Source organism: Brassica rapa, chromosome A09 (assembly GCF_000309985.2).
Source record: "Brassica rapa cultivar Chiifu-401-42 chromosome A09, CAAS_Brap_v3.01, whole genome shotgun sequence".
NCBI classification, from domain to species: Eukaryota; Viridiplantae; Streptophyta; class Magnoliopsida; order Brassicales; family Brassicaceae; genus Brassica; species Brassica rapa.
This window is the reverse complement of record NC_024803.2, coordinates 37,923,642-37,939,686: the sequence shown is the minus strand read 5'-3', so window position 1 is coordinate 37,939,686 and position 16,045 is coordinate 37,923,642. Positions and strand designations below refer to the sequence as shown.

Sequence of the window (16,045 nt, the reverse complement as noted above, 5' to 3'; positions counted from 1 at the left end):
AATTTAGTTGCAGTTGGGGCTCAAGGTATGTACGATTCTAGGTGGTACTTGTTCCTTAGGTGTTAGCTAATAAGCCTTGGAGTCTCAGGTGCAATGTGGTATATACTATGTTCTGTTCGATAAGCTAAGCTTTTTCCTGCTATAATAATTCACCATAAAGCTCTGTTTTAAAAGGATGCCCAAATTTATTTATGTCCTTTAATAAAAAAAAACAGTAACTTTTTGGGTACTTAAAATCATACTCAGGTCCATGATGGTAGGTATGGTAATCTCTTGAAGGGATAATTAAGTGTAGTAATTATGGGTGTCGTATTGTTCTTTTATAGACAACAAAGGCGCATTACACTCTTCGTCTGTCTTATTAATTCTCTCTAATTTCGTGAACACATAAAAAATGTCAAACAGTATTAAAAATGTTGGAACTATAAAATGCTCATTAAATATGTTTGTTAGTAGTAATTGTTACTCTACCACATGTGTAGAAGCACTTCTGCATTTTATTCCCTGCGATTTTTTGTTCTTTTTCTTAACTGCAGCAATTAAGTAACTGAAAAAAAGAAAAAAAAAGAAAGAAAAAAACGAGTAATTACAGTAGAAGAGTCAACTCTCACATAGTCAAGAGATCCACGTGTCACGTGATCCGTCATCTTCTTCATCTTCTCGTGATAACTGATCACATTTGATTCAAAAAGAAAAAAAGGAACAAAAAATGATTCCTTAGTGTTCATTTTATAGACTGGTCTAACTTCTCTGTCTTTCTTTCTGGCTTTTTGTATATGTGACCCTCATTGTCTGTTTATAACAGAACAACTCGAATAAGGTAATCTCCAGACATCTTAGGTTCCATCGAATGTTATTCTTCTTTAATATTTGATTATTAAAAGTACTTGAATTAGATGCTTTTCCCGTTTCTCGGGTTTAGCCATTTGCGTACGGATAAGGTTTAGAAGAAGAGGAAGGACCTACTACTAAAACTACTGCTTGAACTTTTGGCGGGCACAAACGGTCACTTTCAATGATGCTTGCTGTTTAGTGTGGGTTCCCCTGTTTCCTCTCACCACTTGTCCCCCATCTTATCACTCTTTGCAACTTGCATTCAATCACACGAGAGAGAGAGAGAGAGAAACTCATCTTTCAGTGTTTTGATTTTTCTTACAGTCTATGAGAGAGAGAGAGAAGCCCAAAAGAAGCTGAGATTGTTTGTCAAGAAGACTTAGGTTTCTGGAGCTGAAGGAGGTTACAGATCTTCCATTCATATGAAGAGATCTTTCCTTGTAAGTTTTATTCCTCTCTTTTTTTTTAAACATAACATAGTTAAGTTCCACTGCTCCTGTCTCTCAAATCTGGTAATAACATGTCTTGTCTGTTCAAGATCTGCAATCTTGTTCAAAAAGGTTGAGAATTTTACAAGAAACCAATATTTTTACTGTTCACAATATCCTCTTTCTTCCTGAATCCTGATCTGGTGTTTGCTTTTGCTTATAGAGATGAAACGTAGCTCTCACCTAAACTGTGTGTATCCATTGTTCATGAGCTATTTTAAATTTCATTTGGCTTGATGAGATCTGTGAACATCATACAATGTTGGTTTTTGATGTTGGCTATTTGCAGCTCTCGTATGTGCTCTTAGTACATGCATTCTATGGTGCTTGGTGCAGCGTTGGAGGCAGCCTGCACTGTGAATATTCCAATTCTCTGACTCTTCACCGGCCTCACAGCGTATCCATCACAGAGTTTGGAGCCGTGGGAGATGGAGTCACACTAAACACTAAAGCCTTTCAGAATGCTTTGTTCTACCTCAACACTTTCTCTGACAAAGGTGGTGCCAAGCTTTTTGTTCCCGCTGGTCAGTGGCTTACCGGTAGTTTCGACCTTATCAGTCACCTAACGTTATGGCTAGACAAGGGTGCAACCATTCTCGGTTCAACGGCAAGTCTGCCTCTTTTTACATCATTTCAAGCATACATGTTAACGTCTTAAGTACTTCTCTTTATAGAACTCGGAGAACTGGCCTGTGGTTGATCCATTGCCATCATATGGACGAGGAAGAGAGTTGCCTGGTAGAAGGCATAGGAGTCTTATATATGGTCAGAATCTCACAGATGTTGTCATCACAGGTACTAACTAATATAGCAACTTATTATAGGGATGCTTTGAACCGTTGATGTTAGTCTGATGATAGTGTGATCATAGGTGAGAACGGGACAATAGATGGTCAAGGAAGTATATGGTGGGATTGGTTTAGAAATGGAGAGCTAAACTATACAAGACCTCATCTTGTTGAGCTGATGAACTCTACTGGTCTTATCATCTCCAACCTCACTTTCTTGAATTCACCTTTTTGGAACATTCATCCTGTTTATTGCAGGTCTGGTCTTACTTATCTAATGCTATTAGATTTCAGTTAATCTTTGTGTTCTGACGTGGATTTGTTTTTGGTTGTCTGAACAGAGATGTTGTTGTAAAGAATCTCACAATCTTGGCTCCTCTTGACTCTCCAAACACAGATGGAGTTGATCCAGGTGAGTTTTTAGTGGAGCCTAGAATTAGGATACTTACTATATATTTGTATTTTTTTTTAAAAAATAACTTTCTATTTTAATTGGGATTAGATTATCATAGTTTTGTAAGTCTTCTATAAATAAGTTTATGGTTTTATAATTTGATTAATAAAAATTGAGAGTTTTTTTATTCTTTATTTTCAGTAGATCTATATAGATATAGATTTTCATAAGACTTGGTTTATTTAAGAATTATAACATTAAATGAATAACCTTGGTGAGTATTCTAGTTTTCTTAGTATTCTCAGAACGAACTATTAATCTATTTTTTTGAAAGTTTTCGATTCATCCGTTTCATTGTAAATTTACTCCTCTAGTTAAGATATGAGAGATGGTCTCACCATTTTTGCTTCATGCAGACTCATCAACTAACGTATGCATAGAGGATTGTTACATAGTTACCGGAGATGATTTAGTATCGATAAAAAGCGGATGGGACGAGTATGGAATCTCCTACGCAAGACCGAGCTCGAAGATCAAGATCAATAGGTTGACGGGTCAAACCACTTCAAGCTCAGGAATAGCCATAGGAAGTGAAATGTCAGGAGGTGTATCTGACATCTACATCAAAGACTTGCATCTATTCAACTCCAACACTGGTATCAGAATCAAGACTTCTCCTGGACGAGGCGGGTACGTAAGAAACGTTCACGTATCAAACGTGAAGCTCGATAATGTGAAGAAAGCTATTAGGTTCACTGGTAAGTACGGTGAACATCCTGATGGGAACTTTGATACTAAGGCACTTCCGGCTATAGAGAAGATCACTTTTGAGAATGTTAGTGGTGAAGATATCGGTGTTGCGGGTCTTCTTGAAGGTATAGAAGGAGATGAGTTCAAGAATATATGTTTCCTTAATGTTACTCTTACGGTGAAGAAGAACTCGAAGAAAGCTCCATGGAGATGCTCTAATGTTAGAGGCTACTCGCAGTGGGTTTCGCCGGAGATTACTTGTGATTCTTTTGAAGAGAGTATCTTCCCGGAGCATAGCTCTGATTGTTTTGGGTTGTCAGAGAATAATGTTGAGACGTCGAGTGGTTTAAGTAGATCACCATGGTTGCTTTTTTGGTAAGTTAATGAAGTTTGACCTTTAAAGGGGAAAACACAGTTTGCTTGAGGGTGAAGAAACATCTTCGTAAACTTTCCTTCAATTTTTTTCTATAAGAGGTTTCGTTTTTGTAAGTGTGATGCTTTAGCTCTTCCTCTCTTCTTTTTTGTTTTTTTTTATTCTTGTAAATTTGTGTGCAGTGAGGAACACAATCAGAGTGGCTTTAAGAGTTTTTCTTTTTATCTTTTTTTTTTGTTTTCTTGTTTTTTTGTATGGGTTTTTAACTTTTAAACGCATTGGTGAGCAGAACAAGTGTAATATATCTCCTACATGAGTCTTTGTAACTGAAGTTTTGTTTTCTTAGCAATTATTTATCATATCTCAATTGTATTTTTTTTTTAAATAACAAAACTCTTAACTATCAGTGTTTGGTTAAAAATCATTATTATACCTCAAATCATTCGAGAATTTCCACATAAATAGAGAAAAAAACTGAAAATATTGTTTGTGATAAAACTCAACTTAGATTTTTTATTTATACAAATGGAATATTGATTTGATTAATAATACGATAATATTGTACCAAATCGATTCATATAATATTTGGTTTTATTATCGCTAGGGATTTTTCTGAAAAAAAAAATCTAATAAACAACAAAACATGAACCTTCTAACGAAGGATCTGAAAGAAAAATTCATCCTTGCAAGTTATAACCGAATAAAAAACATTACGTAATAAAACTAGAAACAAAAATTTTGAATAAAATTTCCGATAAAGTGATTTACATCATGACAAAACTAACTACTTGCCACACTGTATTGGTCAAATCAGTAGTGATAAGCTCTTGAGATCTTCAGTCTTCTCACGCTAGACAAGAACATCCTACACAATAATCAATTAAATCCCCATTAGACTTCTACATCATTATATTATAGTTATTAATCAAAATTACAATGTGCTTAATTAGAGAATATATATTTTTTAAAGTTCTTACTCCCAAGGAACATCTCCAACCATCATCCAGTCATCTTCCTTGTCTGCGTATGTTAGCACATGACTTTTCTCACTACACATCTCTTCTTCCTCAGCCCCTGTTTCAGTTTTCACTATCATTGACTCCTCGACCACTATACTCTCACTCTTCTTGCACACATAAATCATCGTAATTCATATATATAATGTGTTACGGTCTACATGCAAAAATATATAACTATAACTATCTAGATAGAAATGATCATGTTCTTTAGTAAAAAAGAGCCAAAATGAAAAGATATATGCATAATTATATCGACTTTGTTATATCATTGACGAATCTCTCTTAACAAAAACTATAAATTAAGTGGGATATGGTCTACATGCAAAGATAGATTCTTACATAGGATTGAGGCGTTGAACATGTAATCAAGCGTTGTGATCAGATCATGATACCCACTAAGGGAATATAGATCGATCTTTCTTCCAATAGGAACTCCTTCCATGTTAACCTTCACGTAGAAGCTTCCAAGACTATTACACTCGTTTTGATCTTCTTCTTGCTCTTCTTCCATGATCATTTCTTGATCAGCAGCCGCAACGACTTCATATTCATGATTTTCTCCGCCGTTGTAATATTGACCGGACGATGAGCCGAAGCTGAGTCCGAGCCTCAGGTCAGTGCTTAGGTTCCGAGTATTATTACTCGAAGAGCCACCAAATGGGTTGCTTTTGCAGCTACTTTCTATCGATGAAGACGATGAGCTTCTTCTACCTCTTCCCATTTTTTCTGTTGGGTTACTATCTATCTCTCTATGATTTTTATCTAAGCAGGTGACTAATGATTTGAACGTGTGTGTGTATATATATAGAGGAATTTATTATTAATTAATTGAAGATATTCGACGAAGAAGAAGAAGAGTTGGTATTTTGTTTTATAAATAACGGAGATGGTGGAATGATGAGACAGTGTGGTTAAAGATGTTGTTGATGAAGCAGACAAATCCACCTGTCACGCAGACACTTGGTCAAAGTGTTGGTTTTGACTCTCTGCTCGGATTTTTTTGCTGGGTGTGTTATAATTAAATTTGTATTGTTCCAAAGTGGAGTATATACTATCTGTTTTTCATATATCAGTGCTGGATTTTAGTTATCGAATTAAAATGACTAATATGTGGAGAAGATATATATATCCACAGGTGTGATTTTTTTAGCTTCATATCATATACTTAATCAGTGTATAAGTGGTAAGTTTTATTGAATGAAAAACAAACAAAAACATGGTTTATGTACAGATTCATCAGCTAACAAGAACTAAAACTTCATTGAAACACAAAATTGAGCAACATTGAAGCAGAAAATCGAGAGGACCAATACTCCATGTAAGCACTTGTTGAAGTGACATGGTTTCAAACATATCATGTTATTCTTTTAATAAATGCATTAAGGCCTAGATTTAAGGAGTTAGGTGAATGTAGACAAGAGATACATGTTCTGATTAACCGGATAAGAACATTTTTTTCTTTAAAAAAAATAGAACGTAAGTACATTGAATTTTATAAAAACCATAGTTTATTTAATTTTCATCCTTATTAAATCAAAGTTCAATGCATGAGATTATCGTGACGCGCATTGATGCATTCGTGGGTTCGACAAACACAATTTCTACAATTAAGGGTTCTTTATAACTGCGAGACACTTTTTAATAGTATAGACCAAATGTTTGTTTAATGGAACATAAACTGCTAAACACGTCTCATATGCGTCATTAACTCGCTAATAATGGTTTTTAATTATGATGACAAAAACAAAATACTCTACGTGGACTTCATCGTATCCAAGCATGATAAGAGTTTGAGCTTTCACATGATTCTAATCTACGTCGCTTTTATTTACACTCTTTCTTTACTTGTTACTTTAATTAACGTAAAGCAAATAGTCAAGTCCAACCAATTTTTCAGTACTAAAACTAATTAAAAAAAAATTCAGTACTAAAACCAGCCCTTTTATCAATCAAGCAAGGGAAGCATGATAAATGAGTAATGAATGCGTAACCTTAAAGAGAGGAGCTAATGAAAGATTCTTCGCCTCTGGACACTTAAAAAGACCTAAGGAGACGTCACAATCTTCATCACACACTTGAAAACATTTTTTTTTTTTTGCAAGCACGAGAAAATGCAGACACAATGCCCGTAAAACACCATCGACAACATTTTCACATTCCCCACGTCAACGTGCCTTTTTCCACGTGTCTCCTCACTTGGTCGCCTCATCACTCTCTTTAGTTTTTATTTGTTATTGACTGGGAGTATTTAGGATGAATCCACCTAATTTCTTATGAAGACGGTACTCTAGTCTTGTTTTAATTTTCTTAATGAAATCTAAAATATACCTTTAGGTTCTTCATGGCCAGTTAAGTTGACAAGATCATTCGAAACTACGTGCTTTCTTCCTTTTACACGTTTATTATTGAGAGATTCTAACAGAAATGTAAGGATTGCATTTATCATTTTTTTATTCGTATTGTATTTATCATTTTTTTTTTGTAACATGGTATTGTATTTTTATCAATAAGCCAGAATTAAGCAGCATACACAGGTAGTTAATGACCGATATATTTTTTTACACAAAACTAATGACCGATATTAATGGCGAAGATAACGTTTGGTTTGAAGAAGCAAATAGATTTAGAATTTTAGACAGAAAAGATGTAGCTTGAACTTTTTTCAAAAAAAAAAAAAATAAGATGTAGCTTGAACCATAAGAAACTCTAAACATGTTATATAGACTAGACACTAGAGAGAGAGAGAGAGAGAGAGAGAAGAAAACAAGGGTAAAAGATAAAGAAGATATATGTTCCCCACCATCCCTACCATTACCATCATCATTCATCACTTTTTTTCTTTCTTCCTTTTTTTTTCTTGAAAATTTTCTCTACAGTCTACACCACTCTTTGTCCCCTTTAATTTGTAACACTCTCTTGCATATATCTTGTACTCTTCTTTTATATGTTTCTAGATTACCAATATGTTGCATGTATTTGGTCAGTACTTTTCTTTGATCTGATACAAAGCATGAATATTCCAAAAAAGATCCACCAAAAAAATAGAAAGAGCAACTGGAATACCAAAGTTATATATATATAAACAAAGATTTTTGATCAAATTTAAGCAAATTAAAAAATATTTGTAATTGTAAAGTTTATAAGCAACTGAAATACCAATGATATATAATAAAGTTTATATACCATAAATAACAAAGGGAAGCTAATAGCTTATAATGCATATACTATTACATATTGGAAACTAATTTCAAAAGGAAAATAGTGAATCTCAGAATTCAAGGCACTCATAGTCTCTTAGTTTCAAGATTTAATGATAATGTCTGGTCCTTTTATAAATCATTAAGTTGTAAGAGAATTTTCCCCTCTTTTTTTGAGGAAAAAGAACAAGAAATCTACTTTATATTTCATCGCAAATTGTGATAACTCGTCTTTACTGCAATGTGTTTGCTTGTCAGTAAAATCATGGGGTGGCTTCAAATCAGGATGATTGCATGTCTCGTGGCTCTTTTGTAGCCTCTCTTGCTGGCTAACTCATTCCATTTTCTCGTTTTCTGCTTCATTTTTTAAGTTACAAAGTTGACCATAACAACATGCGAGACCGATATAAAAAACATGCAAACCCATTTATTACATTCCATGAATACTTTTAGGTTTTGAAATCAAACTGTCTTTTTCATTCTTCAAACTAAAAATTATGTAGATCTTCTGTGATCTAATCGATATTGCAAAAACTAAGTAGTCTTAGTAATTAATCCATAAGTTCATCTGAAGAGTGATGAATGAACTCAAAAGCTACGTAGTGTTTTGCCCTTACAAATGCGTTTGGTCTTGTTTTAAAAATATTTATTTCTCCCACTTTTGCTTTACAATGACGTTTTCTTCTATAATTATAATAAAAGGTATCAAAATCCCTTTAAACCGAGCGAGAACGTGTTTTTCTTTAATCACAATTCAAAGTTTACGAAATAGAGGAAGATTTGGTGTCTAAAGTAGTCTAGTAGGGGTTTTAGCAGAAAAAAAAAGGGTAGTCTAGTAGGGTAATCTAGTGAGGTATTAGTGGTGTTCTTTTTCATTTTTCTTACTATATACTACAAGTTTCATGAAGCTGCTTAATACATTAATGTATATGAATGCATGAAACTCGATAAAGCAAAGATACGGGCCGGGTGTGTGTGTGTGCGTGTTGATATTGAGGTGTTACGTGCGTGCCTTTTTATAGACCTATTGATACTATATTTTATTTCAATAATGTTGATTTAAGATTACGCACTAACCGCATGATTGATTTGAGATTTTTATTTTATTTTATTAATTCCCAAAATCGTAAAATATGATAATGTTATTTCTCGCTGTGTATAACACTAATGTTTCCCTTTAAGATATGGACTCTTGTATGTCATCATTTCCATACCAGATGACCATTTGGCACATGTCGATGCATACATAGTTTTACTCTCTCTTTTTCACATTACGTTATAAGAAGAGTATAAGCAATCATATTATATAGCAGACTCTGAAGACAGATGAGGGCCCGATAATCCATTGATTGTTAATACAATGGTGATATAAGTAAGCATATACTATTTTGCTATATTTTATCCAGGATTATCTATGTTCAATAAGAGAGCAATCGTAGTTGTCATACTGTTTCAACGAATCTTACGAGTCAATTTGCTTCACAAGCTTTTTCTTGTTATATCTAATTTGGTTCAATGGGATTTGTATAGTTTATATAGTAAGCTTCAGCGTGAAGCCACTATATCATTAGAATCATAGATTATATTCTTTATGTGGAGACAGTGGAGCTTTTTCATGTATTATTCTTTTGAGTTTTGAGACGTTATGTTTATTTTATTTCACAAGTTCGTCCAGTTACATCTTTGATTCACGTTCAATGATATAAATTTTATTCAAGTTTCTGAATAATAATAATTAAAAAAGAATCCTGATTAATACTGACAATTTAAAAGTTTTATTTTTTTTTCGTTGTGACTTGAAAGAATCTTAAATGAACTTGATAAATAAAAGAATGCAAGAGTGAGTGATTGATTGTTTTTTTTTTTTCTGAACCAGAGAGTGAGTGATTGATTGTTTTTTTTTTTTTTTCCACAAATTGTTTTTATTGATTAAACGGGCCAAGCCCACGGCCGGAGCCCACAAACAAAAAGCCCACTAGCATGAGGGGCAACTTACAACAAAGGCCGAGGCCCAAAATGAAAACCGGCCCAGCAGACCCAAACCACGAAATCAGACGGTTCGCCCTAGAGACGCACCAAGGAGACAGGCTGGACACGTGTAAACATCTGTAGAGTCTGCACGCCACGCGTCGTCCGCCTCGACTTGATCTCCGCCTCACCGCACAACCGCCGACACCAGCCACCGACACCCACTTTTCACCGGATCTCCGATACTGCAGAGCCTCCGCGTCACCAAATCACTTCACGGCCGCACTGTCTTCACGCCGGAGAGATCGTCGTTCAAACGAGATCTCCATCCGACTCTGAATCACCAGAAACCCTAGAAAGGCGCGCCGCGAACCACCGCTCTCTCGTCTTGACAATCGTCGCCGTCGCCAGGCAACTCGACCTCGACGACCCACGAACTCAGACTCGAACTACACGAAACCAGTAACCACAACCCAAAAATTAGGGCTTCAACACGACGGCGAGGATCTTTCTGAGCCTCCTCACCCCGTTATACCTAAGCCGGCAAAGAAGAAGCTGAAGAAGCCTCCCTTCCCGGAAGCTAGAGCGGCGTCGGTGAATCTGAGATAGCCTCCACCCCCCGCAGACAGATCGGCGTCGATGAAGCTAGAGGAGCCTCCATCGCCCGGAGAAACACAATCCGAACCAATCAAAACCTCCGTCTCCTCCGAGGCTCTCCAAACGGCGCGTCTTCACTCCAAGGCCGACCACCGACAAAGTCAGTTGTGGTATCAGAGCTTCGACAAGGCGACCGTTGATGGCACTTCGGAAACAAGGCGGAGAGAAGCTAACTTGCTGAATGCGAAGGGCTCCGGCGACGGCACGGACGCTCACGCGCCGGCCGTACGCCGGAGAAAGTCTTTTCTCTCTTTTCTCTCTTTTTACTTGAGTGATTGATTGTTATGGAAGGACAAATGTCTAAATACATTGCAAAAGACGACAAAAGAAACACACAAAGGTACCAGGAATCACGTGGTTTTCACGTGAACTTCACGCCCTTCTTTTTTTTCCCCACTTCACTTTTTTTCCTTGGGAGAATGCTGCCAAAACTCCACCATGGGCCCCACTTACTATTTGTGGTGGCCCAACCCACTCTCCATTGTCCTTTTACATCTCTGAAGGTTCTTCCCACAACCACGTGGGCTTTTTGGCCCATTCGTTTTTCACTCACTCTTTTTTTTTGTCGTTAATACATAAAAACATTTTATTTATTGATATTATTATATGGTCGTTCTATCGTTTTGCAAGAGAACGAAAACTAATGAAATCTAAATTTTTGTTGTTTCATTTATTTAATGTTTTATGATAATTGTCTATGTTGATCTGAGATTCTGACTGTTAGTCTGTTTATTTCTATTTTCAACCACTGACTGTTAATCTGTTTTATGTATCAGTTTTTAACTTTTAAGTGATTATGTTCAACTTTTTCTTTACCAAAATACCAATATAATTAAACCATATAATTAAACCAAATCCTGACTATCAAAAAGTATTCTGAATAACAACTTAATCGATTCGTGTCTAATTAGTATAATAAAAAATGCCTGATTCTTGTTCTATTTGCTAATGAATCCGAATAGACTTTCGATTCTTAGAAATATGGAGTTTAGACTTAAAAGTTATTCGGTAAAAGTTAAAATAAAAGTATCTCTAAGATAAAAGCCGCCAGTCAATCGAATTTGTAATCATATTTAGTTATTTACGAGCAGTAAGACTAGATTTTATTATGATTTCGTATTTAGGAATCAAAATTTTGCAATGAAAGTTCTAGAAAAAACTAGAAGATGCCAAGATTCGATTTAGTACAAATGAACAGTACTGTCCTACTAAGATATTAATTGCACCTGAGAACAAAAAATAATAATAATAAAGAAAAGCGAAATATAAAGAGAGCTAAAAGCCTCTGAGGTTGATCAACAAAATGAAAGATAGTTTTCACTTACTCTTCCAAACGAAGACAAAGCCTTTTGGATAATTCAACAAGACAAACATGACTTCTCCATCATCATCATCATCATCAACCTTCAAACCAAATTAAGTTCTTCATTCACATAACATATATACACACAGGCTGATGCAGATGATGTTTGTTCTTACCAAGCTGATTTATTGTTGTTGCAGGTTAACTGATCAAGAGTATATGGAGCTTGTGTTTGAGAATGGGCAAATTCTTGCAAAGAGCCAAAGATCCAATGGCTTTTCTATGCATAATCAACGTACGAAATCGATCGTGGATTTATACGAGGCCGAGTATAACGAGGACTTCAAGAAGACTATTCATGGTGCTGATACTAGTGACAAGAATCTTGTAGACACTCAGGTTGTTCCAGAACCTCTTGTTGTTGCCGCATATGAAACAAACATGCTGATGAATCAACTTAATTTGATTCAGAGTTTGAAAGCTTCTTCATCAAAGAGGATGGTGGTTGACTATGAGAACCGTAAGGATATTGTACCTCCTGATGAGCAATCTGTGGTTGCTGAGAGGTCGGTTGAACTGGGATACGACTCCACAGATTTTACTGAAGACAGTGAAGAATCGACGTATCAAAGCAGTGTAAGAGGGTTGATTGATTCACAGATTTGGTTTTATATTGTTAGGTTCTTGTCTGAAAACAGTTTTTTGTCTCTAAGCAGAGCCTAGATGATGTGAGGCCACAAGTTCCTGCAAGAACAAGCAACATTTTGGTCAAGAGAAGACGCAAACAGAAGGAAACAAACGATATCAACAAGAAAATGCGTAATTTGCAGGATCTACTCCCTAATTCTCAAAAGGTTTTGACCACACAAACTAAACCTTTTACTCTATTTCAAAAGAGACCATCGTCGGAACCATTACTTACGTTACCCTAAATATTCACCTGTTCATAGGAAGACAACGAAGCATTATTAGATGAAGCGATCAATTATATGACGACCCTTCAACATCAAGTTCAGGTTATAACAAACAAGCAAAAACACTTCCAACTTGTTTCATGTAAAGATTCTTGTTTCTAACCTGTATGAATCTTGGATGACAGATGATGACGATGGGTAAAAGATTTGTTACACCAGCAACAATGTTGCCTTTGGGGCCGCAATACTCTCAGATGGGTCTAGCAACAGGTATGCAAATGGGCGTACCACAGCTTCTGCCTGCCCCTGTTCTTGGAGCTGGCTTGCCATTGGTTAATACTCAAGCAGATGTGCTGAGGGTTCTTAACCATCCTGTACTAATGCCAATTCAAAACTCGGCACCTTTCACACCAATGCAAAACTATTTGCCCCAATATGTTCCGCCGGCGTGTGCTGCTTTCCCTAACCTAATACCAAACTCCACCACTTCGTCAAATCTAGATGATGCTAGAACACATGGAGGAAACCTCTCTGGTAAAGAATCTGATAAACCGTGAGCAGATGAAATAGACAGTGATGATAGTTAACTGCTGATTCGCCCACTGGAGCCATATCAAGGTGAACCATACAGATCCAAAGCAGCACTACAAGATCAGAACAACTTACCCTGAAAGGATCTGCTCAAGTTTCTCCTATTTAGTGCCAGCTCTCCTTGTTCATGTAACATATATAGGTTAATAATAATAATCTCGAGTACTAGTTTCCCTCTGATGACAAATACATCTGATTTATACATTAGAGTGAAGCTTTAGTTTCTTGAATCCCAACAAAATGCATTGCTTACAAATACTATGGACGTGGATTTACCAAGTTCCTTTCTAATTTATATTGTACAACACCAAGTAGAGAAGAGATCGCACCACAATGAAGATGCGTTCTACGACTATGCTGCTTCAAGAATCTTTTCGCGGCCATCTTTCATCCGGACTGGTTCAGTCGCTTGCTCCTCCAATGTTTGTTTTGTGTTGCCAAGTTTAAGCTCTGAGAACATCTCAGACAGTGAATCTGCAGTATCTGAAGTCGTTGGTCTGACCTGGGAACTTTCGCTTTCAAGCTCCATCTCTAATTTCATGAACTCTTCTTCAATATTTTCATCATCAATATCAGGATATGGAGCTGATTCTGCCACAACAACAAAGAGTCTAGATAAACATGAAAGTTGTTGGACTAATCAAATGAACCGAAACAAAAACACCACTCACCGAGAGCTTTTTCAACTTCCTTCTGTGATTGAATGGTATCCTCAATTTCTTCCAAATAGTCATGAACTTCATCTGGACTGATCTTGATGTCCTTCATAACCCTCGCTCCAGTTTTGATTGCTTCTGAGACCTGCCAAACACAAAGAGAGATAATTATAGCATTATTGATACTATTACAATTCCCAAAATGACAAGCTTTCAGTGTTCGACATACCATTTTCGTTGATTCGGAATCAGCTATAGTGTTCAACACTTCCTCTACTCTGTTCAGAAGTGACGTGCATTTTTCTCTGCTCTCAGTGGTCAGCTTCAGTTCCCTTGCATGCCTTAGAGCAACTTTCTTGTGTCCAGACTTTAGAGATGCCAATGTTGATTTCCTTGACCTACAAAAGGAAAATAAAGTCAAACACTCTTGAATTCAATCTATTTGACCTTTTACGGAAAAAATAAAGCTAAATTAAAGTGTTACATTTCACAACGTTGGTCCATCACTTCGAGTTGATTTTGGAGCTTCTCTGTGGTGCTTAGCAAGTGCAGAACGTCACAGTCTAGAGTTGAGATACTGGGAAGTGCTGATTCTGAAAAGGACACTTTGACACCCTGCAAAGAACAAGTATGTTGGATTCAGACATTATGCATAGGTCTCGGCCTGAACTGAGCCTAACTTCCGGACCTAGCCATCCTCTTTTACTTTCTGGAATGTTAATTTTAGGTAAGAAACTGAAATCGAAATTCAAACAAGATATCTACATCCCTGAATCTCATGGAACAATACACATTTAAAAATCCACAGATACATGATATAAGAGTAATAAGACAAAAGAAGAAACGAATAAAAAGAACCAACCTCAATCAATTCTCCCCGATTAATAGAGATGTTATGCGCTTTTCCACACCCTGACAAGTGACTCAAAACAACAGATGCCTCATTCGAACCGTTGCACAAGTCCCGGAACTTATTTAGCGTGACAACACAAGTAGAAGTCCAATGCCCCTCAGATAACAGTCTCACCACATCAGCAGCCTTCTCCTGCACATCACATATATCTTACTTAATAACGTCCATCAACTACAGACTTACTCAATAGACTGCCAACTCTTTAGACATATTAACAAAACATCTATACAAAGGAAACCAACCACCTAAAAAGATAGCTTGAAGAAATCAAACAAACCTTCAAGAGAGGAACAATAACAAGTTCGTTTTCAAGAATCTCTCCCGGCTTCACTGAAGGTTGAGATACTAAACTTCTCACCGTCCTCAACAAACGAGATAAACGCCCACTAACCGGACTTTCAAGTTCACTTGCCAGCACAACATCACCTTCACTATGCATCAATAACTTGAAACGAACAAAGACACACCAATCAATTTCAAGAACAGTCTAAGAAGCTACAAAAGCCCTTTCACCAGACTCACCAGTACATGATCAATGCATAGAGGCGTCATTCCTCCTCGATCAAACCACGCCTTCTTCACCTTTTAGAAAACAAAAAATACAATAATTAAACAGTTCTCTTCTACTAATTGTTCCAACTAAGAGATTTGAGCAGACCTGGACAGGATCAATGATGAGCTCTCCGAAACGACGCGAGACCTTGATGATCAAATCGCGCCAAAACTGAAATTTAACTTCCCAATCGGATCTCTGTCCACTAAACGCCTTGAATCTAGCCGTCGCCACCACCTCATCGTCCCAATCAGGAACTTCGCTTCGTATGAACTCCTTCACAGACTCCAAATCCATTTTTCTCCGATTCAAGTGGAAATTTAGAGTAAAAATCCACAAGGATGGTGAACAAAAAGCTTCTATGCTCTCGGATTTACACGAATCTCGACCTAATCCTGCGAATTTGAAAATCGATTTCCCGCCGATCTGGCATTATACGAAGATCGTCGTCGGAGAGAATAAGTCAAGTAGTCCAAAATGAGTTATAAACTCCACATGCCTTGCCGTTTTAGTTATACGTTATAGCACTGGATGGCGTTTTTTGTACTGGATCCTTTTAATTAAGCCCGGCCCATTAGTGAGACGCTAAACCTCTTTGAAAACGAGACTGGTCAAAAGATCCAACGGCCAGTGTGCTCTGGTTTTTT

At 36.6% G+C, this 16,045-nt stretch overlaps 4 protein-coding genes and 1 long non-coding RNA gene across 10 annotated transcripts; 2 read left to right on the top strand and 3 right to left on the bottom strand.

Annotated features, from left to right (window-relative positions):
* Positions 1 to 222: 222 nt before the first annotated feature.
* Positions 223 to 3,976, top strand: LOC103842039 (probable polygalacturonase). 3 transcript variants are annotated; one of them, XM_009118642.3, is made up of 8 exons: positions 223 to 820; positions 923 to 1,034; positions 1,159 to 1,274; positions 1,612 to 1,929; positions 1,997 to 2,117; positions 2,194 to 2,368; positions 2,452 to 2,522; positions 2,921 to 3,976. In XM_009118642.3, the coding sequence occupies exons 3-8, from the start codon at positions 1,257 to 1,259 to the stop codon at positions 3,631 to 3,633; spliced, it is 1,416 nt and encodes a 471-aa protein (XP_009116890.1). In that variant the 5' UTR covers positions 223 to 820; positions 923 to 1,034; positions 1,159 to 1,256; the 3' UTR covers positions 3,634 to 3,976. The 3 variants fall into 3 exon arrangements, with proteins under 3 accessions (XP_009116890.1, XP_018509561.1, XP_009116891.1); XM_018654045.2 differs by having other exon boundaries at positions 897 to 1,034; XM_009118643.3 differs by lacking the exon at positions 923 to 1,034.
* On the bottom strand, positions 3,772 to 5,416 carry LOC103842038 (auxin-responsive protein IAA30). The gene is made up of 3 exons (XM_009118640.3): positions 4,986 to 5,416; positions 4,605 to 4,701; positions 3,772 to 4,492 (listed from the first exon to the last, which is right to left on the bottom strand). The coding sequence occupies exons 1-3, from the start codon at positions 5,365 to 5,367 to the stop codon at positions 4,438 to 4,440; spliced, it is 534 nt and encodes a 177-aa protein (XP_009116888.1). The 5' UTR covers positions 5,368 to 5,416; the 3' UTR covers positions 3,772 to 4,437.
* Positions 5,417 to 11,554: 6,138 nt separating this feature from the next.
* On the bottom strand, positions 11,555 to 12,166 carry LOC117127975. The gene is made up of 2 exons (XR_004451021.1): positions 11,948 to 12,166; positions 11,555 to 11,872 (listed from the first exon to the last, which is right to left on the bottom strand). It is a non-coding gene; the product is annotated as an uncharacterized LOC117127975 (long non-coding RNA).
* Positions 11,758 to 13,480, top strand: LOC103842035 (transcription factor PIF6). 3 transcript variants are annotated; one of them, XM_009118635.3, is made up of 5 exons: positions 11,758 to 11,884; positions 11,972 to 12,407; positions 12,488 to 12,625; positions 12,722 to 12,787; positions 12,871 to 13,480. In XM_009118635.3, exons 1-5 carry the CDS (start codon positions 11,841 to 11,843, stop codon positions 13,240 to 13,242), a joined length of 1,056 nt encoding a protein of 351 aa, XP_009116883.1. In that variant the 5' UTR covers positions 11,758 to 11,840; the 3' UTR covers positions 13,243 to 13,480. The 3 variants fall into 3 exon arrangements, with proteins under 3 accessions (XP_009116883.1, XP_033135037.1, XP_033135036.1); XM_033279146.1 differs by having other exon boundaries at positions 11,870 to 12,170; positions 12,243 to 12,407; XM_033279145.1 differs by having other exon boundaries at positions 11,870 to 12,407.
* On the bottom strand, positions 13,454 to 15,990 carry LOC103842036 (charged multivesicular body protein 7). 2 transcript variants are annotated; one of them, XM_009118639.3, is made up of 8 exons: positions 15,504 to 15,990; positions 15,368 to 15,427; positions 15,123 to 15,290; positions 14,795 to 14,977; positions 14,417 to 14,547; positions 14,162 to 14,330; positions 13,948 to 14,077; positions 13,454 to 13,861 (listed from the first exon to the last, which is right to left on the bottom strand). In XM_009118639.3, exons 1-8 carry the CDS (start codon positions 15,693 to 15,695, stop codon positions 13,629 to 13,631), a joined length of 1,266 nt encoding a protein of 421 aa, XP_009116887.1. In that variant the 5' UTR covers positions 15,696 to 15,990; the 3' UTR covers positions 13,454 to 13,628. The 2 variants fall into 2 exon arrangements, with proteins under 2 accessions (XP_009116887.1, XP_009116885.1); XM_009118637.3 differs by having other exon boundaries at positions 13,454 to 13,867; positions 15,504 to 15,981.
* Positions 15,991 to 16,045: the final 55 nt, after the last annotated feature.

Coding starts and splice junctions, on each gene's coding strand:
- LOC103842039 (XM_009118643.3), top strand. Junction 1,930..1,996: donor CAACCATTCTCGGTTCAACG/GCAAGTCTGCCT, acceptor TTCTCTTTATAG/AACTCGGAGAACTGGCCTGT. Junction 2,369..2,451: donor ATTCATCCTGTTTATTGCAG/GTCTGGTCTTAC, acceptor TTGTCTGAACAG/AGATGTTGTTGTAAAGAATC.
- LOC103842038 (XM_009118640.3), bottom strand. CDS start 5,367: ATGGGAAGAGGTAGAAGAAGCTCATCGTCTTCATCGATAGAAAGTAGC. Junction 4,702..4,985: donor GTTCAACGCCTCAATCCTAT/GTAAGAATCTAT, acceptor AAACTGAAACAG/GGGCTGAGGAAGAAGAGATG. Junction 4,493..4,604: donor GTTGGAGATGTTCCTTGGGA/GTAAGAACTTTA, acceptor ATTATTGTGTAG/GATGTTCTTGTCTAGCGTGA.
- LOC103842035 (XM_033279145.1), top strand. CDS start 11,925: ATGCAGATGATGTTTGTTCTTACCAAGCTGATTTATTGTTGTTGCAGG. Junction 12,408..12,487: donor AATCGACGTATCAAAGCAGT/GTAAGAGGGTTG, acceptor GTCTCTAAGCAG/AGCCTAGATGATGTGAGGCC. Junction 12,626..12,721: donor TACTCCCTAATTCTCAAAAG/GTTTTGACCACA, acceptor ACCTGTTCATAG/GAAGACAACGAAGCATTATT.
- LOC103842036 (XM_009118637.3), bottom strand. CDS start 15,695: ATGGATTTGGAGTCTGTGAAGGAGTTCATACGAAGCGAAGTTCCTGAT. Junction 15,291..15,367: donor TATGCATTGATCATGTACTG/GTGAGTCTGGTG, acceptor GTTCGTTTCAAG/TTATTGATGCATAGTGAAGG. Junction 14,548..14,794: donor ATCGGGGAGAATTGATTGAG/GTTGGTTCTTTT, acceptor TGTTCTTTGCAG/GGTGTCAAAGTGTCCTTTTC.